Raw genomic sequence first — 21411 nt, 5'->3', positions numbered from 1 at the left:
GCTAGAGGTCAAAGCTGGCCCACTATTTTTAAACCAGGAGCCGAGTTGCTGGAAAGAAACCGGACACGTTGTCGCGGTTTAAGAGGAGTTATTACTGCGTGTTTGTGTGTGTGTGAAGTCCTGTGATCTCTTTGTGCCCCCCCCCTCTCGATACCCGAATCTCGACAGGTGCGCGATGGTTCACTTGGTCCATCTCCGTGGGTTGGAGATCTGCGAATGAGGTCTCGGACCCAGACGGCCGGGCCACATACGCGCTCTACCCGGTTATCCTGATCTTCACCTAGGAGGGCTTTGACCCGCCAGTAAAGCCATAAAACCAGACCGTTCATCTGGGAGTGACTTTTGGTTTTACGCGTCAACTCCGTGGATTGCAACACAGTTGCTCATCTCTGTCACAAATGACTAGAACTTAATATGGAGCTCGCTGGATCAACGCTGCAACTCCGTGCGTCTGGTTAGGGGGGTCTAGAGGTATAATTACGTGGTTGGGTCCCTGTTGCTAGAGAAAGGGTGAGAGGGGTGGGAGGCTGTGACATCTGCGTAACAACTCGTCACATCTCGACGTCTCTTCTTGGGAAAGAGTTGAGAGGAAGACAGAACGGGACAAGCGCCATTGTGCGGCTCGCCTAAACACTTCCAAAGGACGAGAGGCGCAGAGAAGCTGCTCCGTCAGCGGGACCAGAGGATTACTTTTTCTAAACAACAGCTGCACTAAGAAGAGTGTTTTCATGCGACCTTAAAGTCAGATTTTATGAATGATGGATGAGCCTCGGGAATCTTGTCACCCGAATGGATTTTATTAGGCTGTAAGTGTTTTTACCAGAATACCCTCGCCCCCCTTTGGAGTGCTTTTACGCACTCGCGTTTGGATGAGCCCGCACATTGTCACTGCAAACCTTGTGAAAAGCGTTGTAACTTTTGGGCCGTAGTCACGGATTTGGAGTCGTCCAGCCTCCCAGATTCCTCCAGCAGATCACAAAGCACGGTCGCGCAAAGATTCCCGCAGACCACCACCGGTGCCTCGTAACCGGGGTGTCGGCACCGCGCACCTTCTTTCTCCGTCTCTTTTGCAGTTTTTCTCGACTCAGAGCGACGGCAGTGTCCCCTATCTGACATGCCGTCCCTTTGCCCCCTTCTGCTCATTTTCCCCGCTGCGCTCTTCGTGGCCGCGCACGGCACCGGGGACCTCCAGGGCTTCGCCTTCTCCGGCGGGAGCGCAAGTTTCGATCCAACAGGTACAAACACAAGAATCAAGAAGGAAAACGCATTGCCGAAAGTCGTTTCAAAGCATTTACATCATATTCCAGTTTTCCCTTAATGTTAAAAGCCCAAATTTTCTCGCAAAAATGACAGCGGAAAAATGTGTCTTTATTTCCATGATATGATTAACTCTTTGGGCTTCGGGCTGTTTGGGCCCTTTCTTTAATATGATAAAAGTTAATGAGTCATCATCTGCATTTCATTGGGATATTTAACTCCTTGCCAAAAAATCATAGGGAACAACAACATTTTCTTTCTAATTTCATTGAAAATATACCTCTTCCAGTGAGTTTTATAACAGAAGTGTAACCTCGATTTGGCGGCTTTGTCCCAACAATTGTAGCTCACCTGCGGAAAGACTTAAACCATGTGGAGGTCCCACAGGGAGACACACACACACTCTTCAGAGGGCCTTTGCATACACCATTGATATTGAATAGCCAGCTTAAATGTTTCCTCACTGTTGAGAAATGCAACAGTTCCATCAACAAGCAGGGGATCAATGTTAGTACTGATCTGGCTGTTGGAATGAGATCACGAGGCATAGATAATTATTTTCAAATGTCTTTCTTTCAAGGAAATTGTTAAGAATTGCAACAATTTGTCACTGTGCCAAATAATTAGCTCGAAGAGAGCCACTCACATCGGTCAGGAAACCATGACTTTGATCCCCTTCTGCTTTCTCCAACCATACCTGATACATAGACGTCTAGTGGTCCGTGTGACAGGGAAACTGCGCGATGTGAACTGGAGTACAGAAAAATAGGTTTAAACACAATTATACATGTGCAAATGTTCAGGTTCCTGTAGGATAAAATGGTTAGGGTTGGGTTGGAGAGGATAATGTGTTTTTTTAGCTAGTCTGGTTTGGTTTTTAGACTTCACTAAAGTTATGAGGCAAAACCCGGAACGCGTTGGACTGAATAATTCTGTATTATACACGCACACAAGTCTTTATCACAGCATCGTCTAGCCGTAGAATCATTGGTCCAGTGCTCGACATGTCATCAAAATTGCATCATTGTCAGAACTCTTCACTTTATTTGCCCTCATATATGCAGTCCCTAATTAGTTTAACACATAACTGTCAAGTTTGCTTTAGTGTGCAGGGTTAGGAAATAGTGACATTTTAGCTTTTCTAATCTATAGTGGTATGGTACCAATTAGCAATAGTAATTCACGTTGGAGGAGCGGCCATTGGGGACAAAAGCTTGCTCCATATAAACCTCCCCACTCCAAATGAGCTAATATGCTGTTTTCAACCAGTATAAATAATTTGAATTATTTGCACTAAATTATCACGGTTAGAATCTGAATCCATCAACAACATTGCTAAATACCCAAATCAAGTGCTCTTCAGCTGGAAAAAGTTGTTTGGGTGTTTAGACACTTTGAGTTTTGTTGACCGAGACAACCAGGAATCACATTGGAGGCCTTAACACTGATGTGTCTTTTTATATTCCTTTTATATTTGTTTTAGACACCCATTACGGCTCATTTTAATAAACACACAGTAGATATTTAATGGCTCTTACTTAGTTTGTATTTTGAGGAGCAGCCATGATAATGGACTAGCACAGATTGCTTGTTGATAGGCAAAAAATTAGATTATTCTGAACAAGTTAACTCCCTTTCTGCTGTTGACCCCACAAATGGGGATGTGTAACTAAACAAATAACAAACACTCTGTACTGAAATAATTCAAAAGGAGCAGTATACATGAACGACAAGTACTTTTATATATAGATACATGCACAAGTGTGTTTATATAGATTAGATTAATTAAGCGATGAGTGATGAATAGGTTGAGTAAAATAATCATTTATATCATTGTCTCCCTTAACCCACGTAGACCCCTGCATGGTGGTGTATCCACCATGCATCAGCGAGGCGGATCGCTTCAGCTTGGAAGCCTTATGGAGCATCCATCAAATGATGGACGATGACCAAGACGGAGGCATCGAGGTGGAGGAGAGTTTGGAGGTACAGAACTGTACAAAGATGTTTACAACGTTTTCGTAGCTGCCTGGAAATACTTGTGTGTGCATGTTCTTGCCTGACACAGACGCGGCCATACTGTTCAACAACAGGTGTTTGGGCTGCTGGACGAGTCAAGGATAGCAACGGTATGACTTTTGCTTTTGGCTCAGTGACAAAATGGTCTCGCTCTAATAGAATACTGCGACACTGGTGACTTCATGGTCATACCTGACAGCATAGCACCTCTTCATATTTTTTGACTCCCAACGCTTTCTTACAGTTGCCACAAAGAAACTTGAAAGGATTCACTACTCATCTCGTGGTGAAACACAACTATACCAAAAAATAAAATACCGGTTATTGCAACAATAAATTCCTAAATCTTAAAAAGAATGTTGTAATGCATGTTTTGACACATATATCTCTTATTTTCTTTGCTGACCTATAAATTATGGCACATTCCCAAACATATTTGTTTAATATACAAATACATTTAGTTAATGAGCCCAAAACTAAATTCATATTTCAATTAGTCATGTAAGTATTCAATATGAATGACGTCCAGAGTGAACAATTATTTGGTCCAATGATGTGTGAGTCTGTGGTTGTACGTGACGTTGGTAGTGCATCCAGAATTCTGGAATGCCTTTGCATGGTTCATGGATACAGTATCCCGGGGTTCGGGTTGCGGTTGCCTTGGAGACTTAAGGAGGAGGGGTTTGGCTGGGGGGCCACCAGAACACCAACAAGATTCCCTCTAGCCCCTGCATGTAGCCTCTGTTTACAGCCAAGGACACATTCCAAGACAGCACCAACACACGTAGACACACACACACACACACACACACACACACACACACACACACACACACACACACACACACGTTTGCAATAAACACTCATGTGTCTGCTTGCATTCTAAAGAAATACAGACTGAAAACACTCACTCCTTTTTCCCAGATTGAAATCCAAGTATACAGCACAAAGCCACAGAGCTTTTATGCTCAGCCAGCGTTACGTGATCGTGACCCCCGACCAAGGGTGGAAGTAACAAATTACAAACACGCACGTTACTGTAATTAAAGCGATTGTTTGGGTACTTGCACTTTCTTCGAGTGCTTTCTTCAAGTGTGTAGTTTTACACATACTTGAGTACAATTTACACCATGTAATCTACTTTGCTATTTTTAAAATCAAAAGTCGCTATTGAGTATGCCCACAATTTAAAATAATATTCAAACTGTCAAGATTTTTTTTTTCCAATGCAAATCCTCATTGGCTGTCATCGTGCCCGTGCCATTTATTCTAAGACGTGATATAAGCAAAGGCCAACTCTGCTGCAGCATGCAAATGTAAAATACACAACGGTGTAAAGACTGAGAATTTCAGAAAGAAATGGAAGGAGAAGAAAGTTATGAAAAGAAAGAACAATGATTATGATTACGGCCAAGTGTTTAAAAAAGACATAAAGGACATTAACTTTCGTCTCCGTCGTTACTATGGTCAACCTCCCATAGTCCATCCACTGTCCCACAGGTCGAGACCCCCTGGTGGCCCGGCGCACTTCCGTTGTGTTTTGAGTGAACTTTCTCTCTTGCATGTGTTTGCGTCATGTGTGCTCCAGTCGTTTTTGTGATTGCCGCATTTTTCTCTTGCAGCGTTTTACCGTTGGATTTGTTTTGCCGTTTGTAGCGCGTTTGCACGTGTCGGCCACCGGAAAATTGCCTGTAATTTTTCTATATGGTTCGTCTGAGAATTGTGCTTTGAATTTTAATTTTATACATCGAATGTCTGCTATTGACGATGCGATAAAACATCCATCTATTAAAAAGTAATTTATACTCTGAGTAGTTTTTGAGAAGAGTACTTTGTACTTTTACTCAAGTTTTTTTAACACTAGTACTTTTACTTATTGACGTACTTATTTTACGTAATTGAGTACAATTCAAGCAATGTAACAGTACTCGTACTTGAGTACAAATTTTCCGTACTCTTTCCACCTCTGCCCCCGACCTTATTCTTCTATACAGTTTTTACTCGTTCCTGGTAACCTTCTCTTGTCTTTCTGCAGTTCATCATGGAGGACATGAAGCAGCAGCAGACCAACAAACACAGCCACCTGCACAAGGAAGACCAACACATCACAATCGAGGAGCTCTGGAGGGGCTGGAAGTCGTCTGAAGGTACAGTATGTCCGTACATACTGTCCGTGTGTGTTTGACAGATGTGTTTGAGATGTGCAGTATGTTCCAAAGTTACAAGCTCTACTTTGTCTTACTTTGTATCCTTTCCTTGTCTCACTTTTCAGTCCATAACTGGACTCAGGATGATGTGCTTCGCTGGCTGAAGGATTTTGTCGAGTTGCCCCAGTACGAAAGGAACTTTAAGGACTTTAAGGTCAATGGAAACACTCTCCCCAGGTAAGGATATCTCCTAATTCCTGTCGTCCGAGTCGTCATAAAAACTAGTCAGTTGATGTGAGGAGGTATCAACGGGCCGTACTTTCCCACCCTTTTTTCAGAATTGCAGCCAATGAGCCGTCCTTCCTGAGTGGCCATCTGAGGGTTCAGGACCAGAGAGACAAACAGAAGCTCAATATCAAAGCTCTGGATGTTGTTTTGTTTGGACCACCTACACGTAAGGACGAGTCCTTACCCTTTTCCCCCACATGCCTAAAAACCCTCCAAGCTTTCTTGAATATCGCCAGTGTCCCAACTGCTAATATACTCCCTTTGTCCCATCCCATCATCTATGATGCCTTTACGCTCCATGCACCATTATTAACCATGATCTTCCATTGCACCACAGGCCCCCCTCACAACTATATGAAGGACCTGCTGCTCATTGTATCCGTGGTGATGGGAGTTGGAGGCTGCTGGTTTGCCTCAGCCCAGAACAAAGCCAGTAAATTCCACGTCGCCAGGATGATAAAAGATTTGGAAAGTCTGCAGAGGGCTGAGCAGAGCCTCATAGATCTGCAGGAACAGTAAGTATTCGCCAATCAGTGTCTCTCACTTTCTGCACATTGATGAATTTACTTTGTATAGTGTGATCGTCTAAAACAACGTCCACCTGCTCAGACTTGCGGAGGCACAGGAAGAAAAACGCAACGTCGCAGAGGAGAAACAGAACCTGGAGGAGAAGATGAGGGATGAGATCATGGGGGCGCAGGAGGAGGCCTACCGTCTGCACGAGCTGAGGCAGGGAGCCGTCTGCGAGCTCAGCCGCCTCCGATACGCAGAGGAGGAGCTGGTGCAGGTGGACACGGAATACAAGCCTTTCCAGCATGATTCAACAATTTGCCTACGTATTGATGTCAGCCGTTTGACTGATGCGGCCCTCTTTTCAGATCCGCGGGGCACTGAAGCAGGCAGAAAAGGACATGCAGGCAAGCTCGACTGCCTCCGAAGCCCTCCAGCTGTGGTTGCAGCTGACGCATGAGGTCGAGGTCCAGTACTACAATGTCAAGAGGCACAGAGCTGAGCTACAGCTCGCCATCGCAAAGGAAGAAGTAATGGAAAAGGGAGCGGGGGGACATGAAAAACACACTGGTGATATTCAGTGGAAGTAATGGTAAATGGTAAATAGACTGTACTTGTATAGCGCTTTTCTAGTCTTCCGACCAGTCAAAGCGCTTTAACACTACATGACATCATTCACCCATTCACACCCATTCATACACTGTAGTACACTGGATAGGTAAGCAAGTAACTCTAAAACATGGGAAGGGCATTTACATTGTTCGCATTTCTCCTATTACCACACCAACTGAGCCGCGACTGTGTTTCCTCACAGGCAGAGAGGATTAAGAAGAAGAGGAGTTCTCTGTTTGGGACTCTCCATGTCGCACACAGCTCTTCGTTAGACCAAGTTGACCACAAGATCCTGGAGGCAAAGTGAGTTAAAGTGACCTTTGCTGGTTTTGTGTGTGTCCATCACAGTAATGCAGCATTTCGTCTTTGTACATCTCAAAGGAATGCCTTGTTTGAGGTAACAGCCTGCCTTCGGGAGCGTCTCCACCGCTGGCAGCAGATCGAGCGCCTCTGTGGTTTCCCCATCATTAGGAATACCGGCCTTTCGAACCTCACTGCTCAGCTCTACTCAGACTCGATGGCCCTGGGGTTTCCCAGAGTGCCGCAGCCTTCTTGGTCATGCCACAGCTCCCATGGCTCTATGGAGGATCTGTTAGAGGAGTCGGCTTCTCCAATCATATCTCAGATGCCAGGTAACTAACAGCGCTTTAGTGGCTTTTTTGTTTTTTTCCTTTGGATCTTCATCAGTGCCCACAAAGTGTTCCCGTGACTAAGGAGCCCATAGCATGAGATTTACACAACAAGCTGTACACAATGAACCATTCAAGGACCCCTTGTGAATTTTTATGTTTTATTTAAACAGTGTGAATTTACTGTCCTAGTGGCCTTCAAGGTGGCAATGTTGCTAACTGAAACTAATTCTTCCTTTTAAGAACTTTCGACCCCATGGATAGAAAGTTGTGTCCACAATAGAGCGTTCAAGTGATTAGAGCATAAGACCACCAATGCTAGCACCAATGCACCACAATCTTCGGCAAGAAGCCATTGATGCTAACAATTTAGTATGCTGGCCCCTGGATAAAGCATTTTCAAAAAATGCAGAAACATAATGACATGGGAGAAAAGGCTGTTGGCAATGCCAACTTCTTGCTCATCTTCCTATTTACAAATCTTTTAAATAAAAATGTAACTTCAATGGACTCTGTCAGTTCTGAAAACATTAGGAAACTCTCATGAACTCTGAAATCTTCAAGATCGACAGAGCACAACCTAATATTTGAAGGCGGCCAGTTTCTCCGGCTATAGAATCATATAGTTTGGAAATCGACACATGACACATCCTGGTGTTGTAAACTAGGGTATATATATATTAGGGCTGGGCAAAGAGACATTTTCTATTGCAATTAATCACATGAATATCTCCGATTTATCATGCATACTCACATTTAATGCGAAAAATTGAATAATGCATTCAAAAGTAGTGTATTGCAAACTTTTATTTGTGCAAACACATTATGTGTGTTTTAACTATTCCCTTTACACAAAGGCAGTTAATATATTCATTGCAAATCCTAACTTTAATTTAATTCAATTAAAAAATATAAATCAATGTAAATCACATCAAGTATAAAAGCAAAGCTATTTGCCACTGCAGGGGCATTAACGTTTTATCTAGATTGTTCATACCATTCAATTCAATTCAATTCATTTTATTTTATTTTGTATAGCCCAAAATCACAAATTACAAATCAGGAATCAGGAATCAGGAAACATTTATTAGCCAAAATATGTCAAACATACAAGGAATTTGTCTTGGCGGTTAGTGCGCGACAGTAGACAGACAAGACAACAGTGCACAGGTAATAAAATAAAGTGGAATGAAATGCTAATGCAATGGGTTAGTAAGAATAAGGCTAAGGCTATGGGTTAGTATAAAACAGGGGAATAAAGTTAAACAAATTTTAAATATTAAAAAGTTGAAAAATATTAAGCATAAAGTGCACTAACAAACAAGTAACAGACAAGAGACAAAGTGACAAGTGACAAAGTGATGAATTGCAGTTAAAGTGACATGTGCAGTATGAGGGGGAGTGACCGGTGGAGTGTTATAGTCAGGCGGTGGGGGACCGGGCTCTGTTGATGAGCCCGACTGCCGACGGGAAGAAACTGTTCGTGTGGCGGGAGGTCGTAGTCCTGATGGACCTCAGCCTCCTGCCAGATGGAAGGGGCACAAACAGTTTATGTCCGGGGTGGGAGGGGTCGGCCGCGATCTTTTTAGCTGGCTTCAGAGACCTGAAAGCGAACAAGTCCTCCAGGGACGGCAGATTGCAACCGATCACCCTCTCTGCAGAGCGGATGACACGCTGAAGCCTGCCCCTGTCCTTGGCTGTGGCTGCAGCGTACCAGACGGTGATGGAGGAGCAGAGGATGGACTCCATGATGGCCGTGTAGAAGTGGACCATCATCGTCTTTGGCAGGTTGAGTTTCTTCAGCTGCCTCAGGAAGAACAACCTCTGCTGAGCCTTCTTGGTGATGGAGCTGATGTTCAGCTCCCACTTGAGGTCCTGGGTGATGGTGGAGCCCAGGAAACGGAAGGAATCCACAATAGTGACGGGGGAGTCACACAGGGTGATGGGGGAGGGTGGGGCTCTGTTCCTCCTGAAATCCACAACCATCTCCACTGTCTTTAGAGCGTTGAGCTCCAGGTTGTTCTGGCTGCACCACGACACCAGATGGTCAGACTCCCACCTGTAGGCGGACTCGTCCCCACCAGAGATCAGTCCAATGAGGGTGGTGTCATCCGCAAACTTCAGGAGCTTGACGGACTGATGACTGGAGGTGCAGCTGTTGGTGTACAGGGAGAAGAGCAGAGGGGAAAGAACGCAGCCTTGGGGGGAACCGGTGCTGATGGTCCGAGAGGCTGAGACATGTTTCCCCAGCTTCACGTGCTGCTTCCTGTCAGACAGGAAGTCTGTGATCCACTTGCAGGTGGAGTCGGGCACGTGCAGCTGGGAGAGTTTGTCCTGCAGCAGAGACGGGATGATAGTGTTAAAAGCAGAGCTGAAGTCCACAAACAGGATCCTGGCGTAGGTTCCTGGGGAGTCCAGATGCTGGAGGATGTAGTGGAGGGCCATGTTGACAGCATCGTCCACAGACCTGTTGGCTCTGTAGGCGAACTGCAGGGGGTCCAGGAGGGGGTCGGTGGGGGACTTCAGGTGGGACAGGACTAGCCGTTCAAAAGACTTCATGACTACAGAGGTCAGGGCGACGGGCCTGTAGTCATTGAGTCCTGTGATCCTGGGCTTCTTGGGGACAGGGATGATGGTGGAGGCCTTGAAGCAGGCTGGTACGTGGCATGTCTCCAGGGAGGTGTTGAAGATGTCAGTGAACACCGGAGACAGCTGGTCAGCACAATGCTTCAGGGAGTGAGGGGAAACGGAGTCCGGACCGGCTGCCTTACGGGGATTTAGTCTTCTAAAGAGCCGGTTAACGTCTCTCTCCAGAATAGAGAGGGTCGTTGCTGGTGGGGGAGGGGAAGGTGATAATGATGAAGAGGCGTGAGCACCTGATGGGCTGGGGGAGGGAGGGGAGGGGGACTGCAGCAGGTTGGTGGAGCTGTGGGGGATGGGATCAGGACATTGTCTTTCAAATCTGCAGTAGAACTCATTCAGCTCGTCTGCCAGGCAGAGGTCATTCATGGAGTGGGGGGTTTTTGGCTTGTAGTTGGTGAGGTGTTTGAGGCCTCTCCAAACCGAAGCAGAGTCACTTGCTGTGAACTGTTGTTGGAGTTTCTCAGAGTACAGTCGTTTAGCATCTCTCACCGCCTTGCTAAACTTTGCCTCTGTGTACAAGTCTTTGTCCCCACTCCTAAATGCCTGATCCTTTTGCAGAAAGGCCGATGTAGGAAGTTACAGCCTCTGTGAACTCATCCAGACTGTCTGTAGCAGTCCTGAAAACATCCCAGTCTGTGCAGTCAAAGCACGCCCGAAGATCCTCCAGCGCCTCACTGGTCCACTTCTTGAATTCCCTCACCACAGGTTTGCAGAGCTTTAGTTTCTGCCTGTATGCAGGAATCAGATGGACCATGACGTGATCAGAGTGTCCCAGTGCAGCACGAGGGACGGCGTGATAAGCCCTGCTTACTGTGGTGTAACAGTGATCCAGTGTGTTCTCTCTGGTGGGGCATTTAATAAACTGTCTGTATTTAGGAAGTTCATGGCTGAGATTTCCTTTGTTAAAGTCCGCGAGGACAATAACTAAAGAGTCCGGGTTGGTCCGCTCCACACGCCGTATCAGGTCGGCGAGTGTCCGCTGTGCCTCGTGCACGTTGCCCGCCGGCGGCATGTAAACACCGACCAGGATGAATGAAGCGAACTCACGGGGGAATAAAAGGGTTTGCAGTTGATGAAAAAAATTTCCAGATCAGGAGAACAGTGTTTTAGGATCACCGTTACGTCGTTGCACCAGCTGTTGTTGAAGTAGAAGCAGATTCCTCCACCCTTTGTCTTGCCGGAGAGCTCCGTGTCGCGGTCCGCAGAGCCACGTCTCCGTTAAGCACAAGACGGAGGATGTAGAGAAGTCTCTGTCTCTCCTCATCAGCAGCTGAATTTCGTCCAGTTTGTTGCACAGTGAGCGCACGTTGGAGAGAAAGATGCCTGGCAGCGGAGTGCGAGAACCACGCTTGCAGAGTCTCACCAGCGAGCCGGCCCGTTTTCCTCTCCTACGGCGTCTCACCGCGTAACGAAAGGTGAGCGCACCTTTGACTATAATGTCCAGTAATTCCACGGAGGAAAGCAGAAAAGTTGGAAGTAACTCTGCTGGAGTTGTTCCACGGATGTTCAAGAGCTCATCTCTGGTGAAAGAGCTCCGGGAATCGCAGCAGCAAACGTAATTAACAAGCAGCTTAACTAAGCGCTGGTCCGGGCTAACCTGAGCCAGCCCTAACTATAGGCAGAATCAAAGAGGAACGTTTTAAGTTTACTTTAAAAAAGCTGACCGAATCTGCCCCCTGGACTGAAAGTGGAACCTGGTTCCACAAAAGAGGAGCTTGATAACTGAAGGCTCTGGCCCCCAGCCTACTTTTTAAAACCATGGGAACAACAAGTAACCTAGCATCTATGGAGCGCAGCTGCCTTGCAGGGCAATAAGGTGTTACAAGCTCTTTAAGATACGACGGTGCCTCACCAGCAAGTGCCTTGTAGGTGAGGAGAAGTAGCTTAAAATCTATTCTTGATTTAACAGGGAGCCAGTGCAGAGAAGTTAATACAGGAGTGATATGATCCCTTTTCTTAGTTCTTGTTAATACACGTGCTGCAGCATTCTGAATCAACTGGAGAGGCTTAAGAGATTTACAAGAGCAACCTGATAACAAAGAATTACAGTAGTCCAGTCTGGAAGTGACAAACGCATGAACTAATTTTTCTGCATCACTTTGAGACAGGAAGTTCCTGATTTTTGTTATGTTACGTAGATGAAAATAGGCAGTACTTGAAGTCTTCTTTATACGCGAGTTGAAGGTCATATCCTGGTCGAAGAGAACTCCCAGATTCCTGACGGTGCTGCTGGGTACCAGAGAAATTCCATCCATAAAAACGGTATCACGTGACAGCTGGCTTCGAAGGCGCTCTGGGCCTATCAGGATAACTTCCATTTTTTCTGAGTTTAGCATCAGGAAGTTGCCGGTCATCCAAGTTTTGATGTCTCCAAGACATTCTTGAAGTCTAACTAGCTGGTCCGTCTCTTCTGGCTTGATCGACAGATACAGTTGAGTACCGTCTGCATAACAATGGAAGTTTATGCGGTGTTTCCTGATAAGATCGCCCAAAGGAAGCATATAGAGGGTAAATAAAATCGGTCCAAGTACAGAACCTTGTGGGACTCCGTGACCAACATTGGTGGTCTTTGAGGATTCACCGTTTAAAAGCACAAACTGTGATCGATCCGATAGGTAGGATTTAAACCAGCTGACTGCAGTTCCTTTGATACCAATTAAATGTTCTAGTCTCTGCAACAGGATACAATGGTCTATGGTATAAAATGCGGCACTGAGGTCCAGCAAGACAAGAAAAGAGATGAGTCCTTGGTCCGATGCAAGTAGAAGATCATTCGTAATTTTCACCAGTGCTGTTTCTGTACTGTGATGCGCTCAAAATCCTGACTGGAAATCCTCGAACAAAGCATTGTTTTGTAGAATGTCACATAATTGATTAGCGACGGATTTCTCAAGGATCTTAGAGAGGAAGGGAAGATTAGAGATAGGTCTGTAGTTAGCCAACACCTCTGGAGCAAGAGTAGGTTTCTTAAGAAGAGGTTTAATTACAGCTACCTTGAAGGACTGTGGTAGATGTCCTGTCAACAAAGACAGATTTATAATATCTAATAAGGATGTGCTAACTAAAGGAAAAACTTCCTTAAGCAGTTTGGTCGGAATCGGATCCAAGAGACAAGTAGAAGATTTAGACTTAAAATAAAGAAGTCAGTTGATCAAGGTTGATGGAAGAGAATGCATCCAAACAGGCATCAGGGCCCACTGCTGCATCCAAGGTTCCTACATCGGAGGACAGGTCGGCACTGGTTGAAGGCAGGAGACCATCAATTTTCTCTTTGATAGTCAGAATCTTATCATTGAAGAAGTTCATTAAGTTATTACTAGTGAGGTCCAAAGGAATACCCGGCTCAACAGAGCTGTAACTCTCTGTCAGTCTGGCTACAGTGCTGAAGAGAAACCTGCAGTTGTTTTTATTTTTCTCTATTAATGATTAGTAATAAGATGCTCTTGCGTTACGGAGAGCCTTCTTATATGTTTTAAGGCTGTCTTGCCAAACTAGCCTAGATCCTTCTGATTTGGTGGAACGCCATAATCATTCAAGTTTCCGCACAGTTTGCTTTAGGTTCCGTGTTTGAAGGTTGTACCACGGAGCAGACTTCCTTCTTGTTGCTATTCTTCTTTCCAGAGGAGCAATAGCGTCCAGCGCCACTCTCAAAGAGCCTGTAGCAGTATCGACAAAATGATCGATCTGGGACGGACTGAGGTTCTCACAGGAGTCTTCTTGTATCTTGAGGCAGGGCACTGAACTTAGAGCAGAAGGAATGGCTTCTTTAAATAAGGCTACAGCGGTATCCGGTAAGCGTCGACTGTAGAAACCTTTGGCAGGAGGAGGTGGTTCTGATAGTAGAAATTCAAAGGTTATCAGACAATGGTCTGACAGGAGAGGGTTCCGTGGAAAAATTGTTAAATGTTCAATCCCAATCCCATACACAAGAACCAAGTCGAGAGTGTGTTTAAAACAGTGAGTTGGTTTATTTACACACTGACAGAAACCAATTGAATCTAACAATGAAAGGAATGCAGTACTAAGGCTGTCGTTGTCGACATCCACATGAATGTTAAAGTCACCCACAATAATTACCTTGTCCGTTTTAAGGACCAAACTTTTTAAGAACTGTGAAAATTCAGAAAGAAATTCAGAATAAGGACCTGGGGCCCTGTACACTATTACAAAGAGAACCGGCTGGATTATTCTCCAGGTCGGTTGCGAAAGACTGAAAACCAGGCTTTCAAATGAGTTATAATCCACTTTAGGTTTAAATTATATTAAAGGGCAGGAATCATAAATAGCTGCCGCCCCCCCCCCCTCGGCCTGTGCCTCGGGGAATATGAGTATTAACATGACTCGGAGGAGTCGCTTCATTTAAACAGAAATATTCCCCATTCAACAACCACGTTTCAGTAAGACAAAATACATCAACATGGTGATCTGATATTAGTTCATTTACCAAAACAGCTTTAGATGACAGAGATCTGATATTCAAAAGACCCCCTTTAATTCTCCTATTTTGTTGCACTATTACATTTTTAGTTTTAACTTTAAGTTATTTACTATAACTCCTTGGTTGTTTACCTTTAACTTAGATAACTGTGTCCGTGGGGCAGACAAGGTCTCTATAGGGTTCATTATGCTGAGTGACTGCTGAGATTGAAGCGCAGAGAAGTGTGTAAGACTGCGACTCTGCTCCCTGGTCTGAACTTTGGGTCATGGATTAAGTCCACTAAGAAACTGGGTCAGGTTCTTAGAAAGAAGTTCAGCTCCATCCAAAGTGGAATGGATGCCGTCCCTCCTAATCAGACCAGGCTCTCCCCAAAACGTCTTCCAGTGACCATTATAACAGGCAAGTTGACATTTAGAAATCTGTTGTGTTTTGATTTCTGAACAGGTGAATGAATATTCTTTGATCAGGGAGCAGCATAAACAGGCTAAATATCAATCAATAATCTATCTCTATATCAATAATCTAGCAACTGTCCGTATTTAGAGTGAAGTGGTTGAGCACAAAGTACACACCTGATATTTACTTTGGCGGGACCTTTTTATATCTGTGAAGTCCATGTTAGTACTGGATTTCCGTTGGAGAATATTGGTCCAAAAGAAAAAAACATAATTTTATTGATTTTACAAACAAATAAAATTGTCCACGTAACAGTTGAGTACCTCTCTGCATTTTTTGTTCCATGCTGCAGCAGTCCTAGGCCCGCCCCCCAATTACTCTCATTGGTTGAGACGTGTGATGACGCCTCTCCCAAGCCAATATTGATCAACAACCCCCCCAACCCCTCTCCCCACCCCTCCCGCAACCCATGGTTTGTTTGTATGAATATTCAAAGCCAGTGAGAAATCAACATTATGATGATAAGCATTTTAATTCCCCTATTCTTTACCATTGGAGAAAACTCCAATGTCAACACAACACAACACAACCTATGTCAGCAGAAAAATCCTATACAGCAGTTTTTTTATATTGAGAACAGACTTCTGTTCCTTTAATCTATGTTTCCAGTGTTCGCTTACAGGCTACTAGTGGTGGCTGGTGGGAAATGTTCTAGGTGGGGATCAAATTAAACATCCCGGGTTGATTTAATGCAAATAACAATTAAGATATCAAAGACACTTTACTACGTACTACAAGCTTGGGGTAAAACCAATGTTGCCCCAAGCTGAGTCTATTTAAGGACGCTGATTGGCTAACTTGTATGCCAGACATTTATTTTTCTAATCAGTCACTGGCTACAGTGCTTCATAGACCCGCCTTCTACAACCACTAGCGGGTCGGGTTCTGCCAACTATGCAGTCTGGAAGAGATTTAAATTGTCCATGTAAGAGTTTGCTACCTCTCTCCATGTCTCTGTTTCGGTCCATGTTAGCTTGACGAGCAGTTTTAGGCCCACCTCCAAATCCTCTGATTGGTTGAGACACGCGGTGACGCTCCTCCCAAGCCAATACTGATCAACACCACTCGTCATGGTTTGTCTGTGTGTCAGAGACATTGAGCAACGGACATTGGAAATAACAATATTGACATAACTGTTAAAATGATTGATAATAGCGTGTTAACTTGTCTGGACTTTGTATGTACACATAGCTTAACCCTGTGTGATGGTATGAATTGTCTTATCTGTTCTACTAATTGGTTCATCTTTGATATTCCTCTAGTTCAACCCCCGAAGCGCTCTCCCCAAACCCGGGGAACCACTGTTTGTCGGTCACGTCGTTCCGGCACGATCGCTCAGCCAGCGGCAGCCATGATCGCCCCAGATCCAGACCTTCTCATCCCCATCAGAGCCCCATATCCTTGTGAAGAGGAGGGAGTCTTCCTGAAAACTCTAAAGAAACAGTATGTCTCTTTCTGCAGTTTTAGAGGCTAATTTGACAATACAGTCTTTGTTCATTCCTTGATTCCTTCTTTCTTTCTTATTTCCTTCCCCTATTCTTCCTTTAATTTCTCTGGTATATAGAAACTCTCAGGAGATCGTTTCAGACACAGAATATATAACATTCCCTCCTCTTGGCAAAATCCTCCCTTGTCCTACTGTTGACTTGTCCTCTCCAAAGATCTACCATGATGAAACTGAACTTTTTTTGGACAGCTCCATTACAAAGAGTAAAGAAATAGAGGCTGTTGTTGAATCTCCAGTTAGCAAAACATCAGCAGAAGAGCTTGAAGATTGTCTCGACGAAAGCTGCAGAAAGATGGCAAAAGACAGAGTGCGGGACGCTTTTTCCGAAACCTCATTTTTGAAGATGTCAAAAGAAGCTTCGTTTATAGAAGCTACGTCAAGGAAGGTACCCAAAGAAAGGAGGGAAGTCCCCATGGATGCTGCGGTTCGAACGTTACTTTCTAACGAGTTGGATGCGGAATTGTCAGGCCAGAAAGTAGAGAGAGATACGATGGGAGATCTGATTGACGCTGCTTCAAGAAATACATTTAGAGAAAGAAGTGATTTACCTCTGGACACGAGAAAGCTTATTTGGAATGAATTAGAAGCAACTACAGATGCGTCACCGAGGAAGATTTCCCGCGATATGATGGGGGCTTCAATGGACAGTGCCTCAAGAAAGATGATACGAGATGATGTTGGGCATTCGTTTCACTCAGTGCCCAGAAGGATTACAAGAGATTCAATGGGAACTTCCTTTGACACTGTTTCAAGAAAGTTTCTGTGGAATAATGAAGACTGCCAGCTTGATTCTTCTGTGAGGGCGTTATCTATGGACCAAATGTTTGACGCCGCAGAAACACCAACAAGAAAGCTATTCAGAAATGACCTAGAGTATTTGACAGACACTGCTTCTGCAAATTTGCTGCCCAGAAAGAGATTTGACGAACTTACCGATAGCTCGTCATCTACAGAGACGCAGGATTTTGGTCTAGGACCTTCAACAAGTAGAAGGTTACTGAGAAATGAACTTGAGTCTGCTGGTTCTCTCAACAGGAGAATACCGAGAATGCCGAGCGTTGATAGTGACACATCCACAGAAAACATCTCCTGGGATGTAGTTGACGATCCAATGGAAACACCTAAACAATCAACTCTCCAGGAGGAGTTGGGAGCGAGTTCATATCCAGGTCGAATTGGACAGCCAGACCTTACGGTAACCTCCCAGGTACCATGGGATTCGTCATCAGACCTCTACGCTGGCCCGCTGAGCCAGCTTGTGTATGATGGAATCCTCGAGAAGTCCTGCCACTCCGGGACTACGAGCCCCACCGGCCCCTCGGCCTCAGCGCCCAACGTGCCCCGGAGCAGGCCGCTAGTAGAGGAGGAGCCGCCGTTGCCACCATCAAGGCTCTCTTTACGTTCTCCCGCATTGCCCCCTGAGACTGGAGAGGAAAAGAGCAAACATAAGGAAAAGAGCAAGAAATCTTTGAGGCTAAAAAATCTTTTCAAAAAGAAATCTGAGTCATCTCCAGAGAAGCCTCAGAGTGGTCTACAGACACTCTGACAACCAGCTTAGAATGTTTTCCATCTTACTTTATTAAATTCTAAATAAGAATTTCAGAACCTTATTTACGACATCTAGCATGGAAAGCTGAAGTTAATTTATTTTTGAGTCTTATGTAAACATATAGTTGATGCCATATGTTATATTAGTTTTTACAGGCCTTGCCTTTGATTAAAGTATGAAATTGTGCTGCTTTTCTGTATAACAGAGGCAATGCTTATATTTAACATGAGCCCCCAGTGGAGACTTTTGAAGCCAGCAGCAGTTAAATTCATTTCACTAGAGAGATTTCTGTGTTCATTTTGTCTCTGGGTTCGTCGGACTTGTTTGAAGTTGTGAAAACGTGATGTGAAATCTCATGCTCAAATCAGGATTTACAAACGTTTAAATTGACAGCGGTGGGATTTTTCATTACAAAGTTATCAAAACCACACTTTTTTTAGACTCTTAACCTTAAAGTTCTTCTTAACTTGATATTTTATTGTTAGTCTAGACTACTTATTGTATTCAGTATTGTTTGTAACCGAGTTTTGAATGGCCTTAAACATGTTTGACACCTGAATAGGTCTGCACTAAGAAAAGCCTCCAACATATAGTTGACTTCAATTAAAACATTAAAAAATGGATAATGCTTTCATACATTACATTACATGTAATTTATTTGATGCTTTTATCCAAAGCGACTTTTGTGCATTTCAACCATAAGGATACAAACCCAGAAGAACAAGAAACAAGAAAGTGCAATTCCATCAAATAAGCCGATTTATAACTTGCTATCATAGACGGTATTCTCCCGTGTTTGTATTTTTCTGAGAAACTTTGAACCTTTTTTCTCACCAGAAAAATCAAAAGTGGAAAATCCAGCATTCTTTAGGTGAAAACTGGCTGAAATGTTGCTGAAATAGAGACAAAATAAAAAAATTGAATCTCATTGTTTCTTGATGCACATATTCATAATTTAAACAGCAGCCTGCTTTCTCTCAGTTTTCCGAGCTTGGTAATGGGTCAACCGGGACATAGCATTTGAAAATAACATTTTTACCCGTTTAAAAAAGCATTTGTCCTGGTCCTCTGGATCGACTAGAGACAAAATTGTTTCAAATGTTCTGCATTGATTTGCCAAATGCTCACAAACTGCTTGCTAGCTCGATTTTCTTTTTTCTTAAAATGTTTGATGGTTTTTATGCTTCTTTTATTGTTTACAGGCATTAAGTCTTTGACTTTGAGTAGTTTATTGACCTTTAAATAATTAAAATAAGTTATTTGTAATTAATTGCTTTTTTTCCCTTTGAAAAGGACAAGCACTAAATTGTATTATTAATGTACAATGACAAGGTCATTGTTATCTGATGATTTAACAAGTGACAATATGTAAAATGAAATTTGAAATTATGTTGCATGATTCTACAATAAAGAATCTAAATGTTGACAGTGTGCCAATTCTTGCAAAGCTTTATTATTAAAAATGCAGCTTAAAAAGGAATAAGTCTCAATGGAGTAGGAATTCTATAAATAGCCTGCTGTTCTCCTGTTTTTGTTGTCAAAACCTAACTTTTATTTTCATAAATTATTTTTTGCCCATAAAACGAAATACGAAATGCAGCAGCTTAACAGGAAGTACGTACATTTTCACAGTAAAGGTCAACGCAATGGATGGTTTATATGCTAGAAATGTGTCTGTGATTCCAGCATGTACCAGGGTATCATCAATAAGTTTATTAATGAATATAAATAAGTAATCCTGGGCCGATGGGAGTGTGTTAGCAACAGTTGACTTACACGCAGATTCCTGTTCATTCATCGTGCTTCAGTGAACGCAGAGCGGAGACGCGGAGTAAACGTCTTCACATCTCTACCACTAGGTGGCAGAATTCCTGTATTTAAACCATTGAGCTAATCATACCTGTGTCTTTGTTAATTATCTCGGCTACTGAAACTGAGGCATTTAGTTCTTATGTTTATTTAATTTGATACATATGGTTAATGTGAAACCATAGCTCTATGCATGTAATTTTATGTCATGTTCATTAAGCAATAAATAATGACAGTTTAAGAATAGAGACGTTTGGTTCATTCATTGTTGTGTATCTGTGAGATTTTATCTTGCACAAAATACATTATGGTCAATACAACAGTACTTGTGCACTGTACTTATCTATATTATTTCATTATATTTTGATAGAAGATAATGTGTCAAAAAAGGATGTAAAGACGGCACGTAAATGCATCTTTTGAAATACAGCACACACCTCAAACTACTGGTAGTGGCCAAATAATGTTCTGCCTGGTCTGTGGTATACATCTATTTAAAAAGATTTTCTTATAGGCACTATGGGTTCATCTTGTGGGATCTTTGTGGATAAAAACGGCTTCTGCAGTTTCCTTTTTCTTTATTTCCAATTCTCTGTTTTTAATTCACTTGAGAGCACTTCAATTATGATGAATCAATTTATTGTAACTTATTTGCGATTAATAAGTTACTTATCCTCCTAACTTGAACAATTAAATATCCAAAGAGAAAACCACTTTTACTTTGCCAGTTTTCATTTCCACATGTACAGAGAATCTTTATTGACATTTTTATAATTGCTATTGTTTTTCCTCAATAAAATCGAGTGATTTATATTTTTGCATGAGCAATATATTAGGCTGTTCTGTATGTTAGTCTTGACATGTGTTGTGTTCAAAAATGAAGAAACGCCGGATGGACAGATCGCTGATCAAAAGGTTAAAATCAAATGTATTTAATAAAAGAGATGGTGTTGTGGTAAAAAGAACATCTCAGCTGAGGAGCCGCTGGTCTCAGCAACCAACAGGCCCCAGGTCAGTCCTTTGACCGTCCCTAGTGCCCGTTTGTCGCCTCCCTCAGCGAACTCCAGAACAATGGTTCCTACAGGTATTTATAACAATGCTTAAAGGTGTGAAAGTCAGTGTCCACACCTCTGGGAGTGGTCCTCCGGTGAGCCCAATGCAACTCGGATTTCGAATGGCCCACAGTCAACATCAGTTGCTGTGCAAGCACTACACGCATGCACTCCAGCCAACCACACCACACCAAATACAATCACAACTGCACTGGCACCATTCCACCACAGTTGCAGAACCACAGCGGTTCCACAACACTGTCAATACCCCACTGACCACAGTCTCAGAACCACGGCTGCACTCTGGTGTACACCATATGCATTCCCACCAATCCCATGAACCGGGTCGTATATTTGTCTCCAATATCCTACACATGCTAATACTAATTACTGTTTTAATTATTTTTAAATTGTTGATTCATAAAATTGTATTCTAAATGTAAGCAAATAAAATGTTTGTCATGAGGCGACTGTGTGCTTTATACTCGATACAAG

General features: G+C 43.4%; 1 protein-coding gene across 4 annotated transcripts; it reads left to right on the top strand.

The window, feature by feature from the left end:
- The first annotated feature begins 161 nt into the window (after positions 1-161).
- On the top strand, positions 162-19481 carry LOC120825794 (stromal interaction molecule 2). 4 transcript variants are annotated; one of them, XM_078080594.1, is made up of 13 exons: positions 172-1235; positions 3113-3243; positions 3326-3386; positions 5312-5423; positions 5549-5660; positions 5762-5877; positions 6049-6226; positions 6321-6498; positions 6590-6751; positions 7036-7136; positions 7215-7465; positions 16262-16442; positions 16564-19481. In XM_078080594.1, exons 2-13 carry the CDS (start codon positions 3203-3205, stop codon positions 18050-18052), a joined length of 2982 nt encoding a protein of 993 aa, XP_077936720.1. In that variant the 5' UTR covers positions 172-1235; positions 3113-3202; the 3' UTR covers positions 18053-19481. The 4 variants fall into 4 exon arrangements, with proteins under 4 accessions (XP_040043557.2, XP_040043559.1, XP_077936721.1 ...); XM_040187623.2 differs by lacking the exon at positions 3326-3386 and having other exon boundaries at positions 162-1235; XM_078080595.1 differs by lacking the exons at positions 3326-3386; positions 16262-16442; positions 16564-19481 and adding an exon at positions 15292-16255 and having other exon boundaries at positions 166-1235.
- The last annotated feature ends 1930 nt before the right edge of the window (positions 19482-21411 follow it).

This window comes from Gasterosteus aculeatus, chromosome 9 (assembly GCF_964276395.1).
Source record: "Gasterosteus aculeatus chromosome 9, fGasAcu3.hap1.1, whole genome shotgun sequence".
NCBI classification, from domain to species: Eukaryota; Metazoa; Chordata; class Actinopteri; order Perciformes; family Gasterosteidae; genus Gasterosteus; species Gasterosteus aculeatus.
Note: the sequence above shows the minus strand (reverse complement) of the source record. Positions and strands in the feature narration are given on the sequence as shown.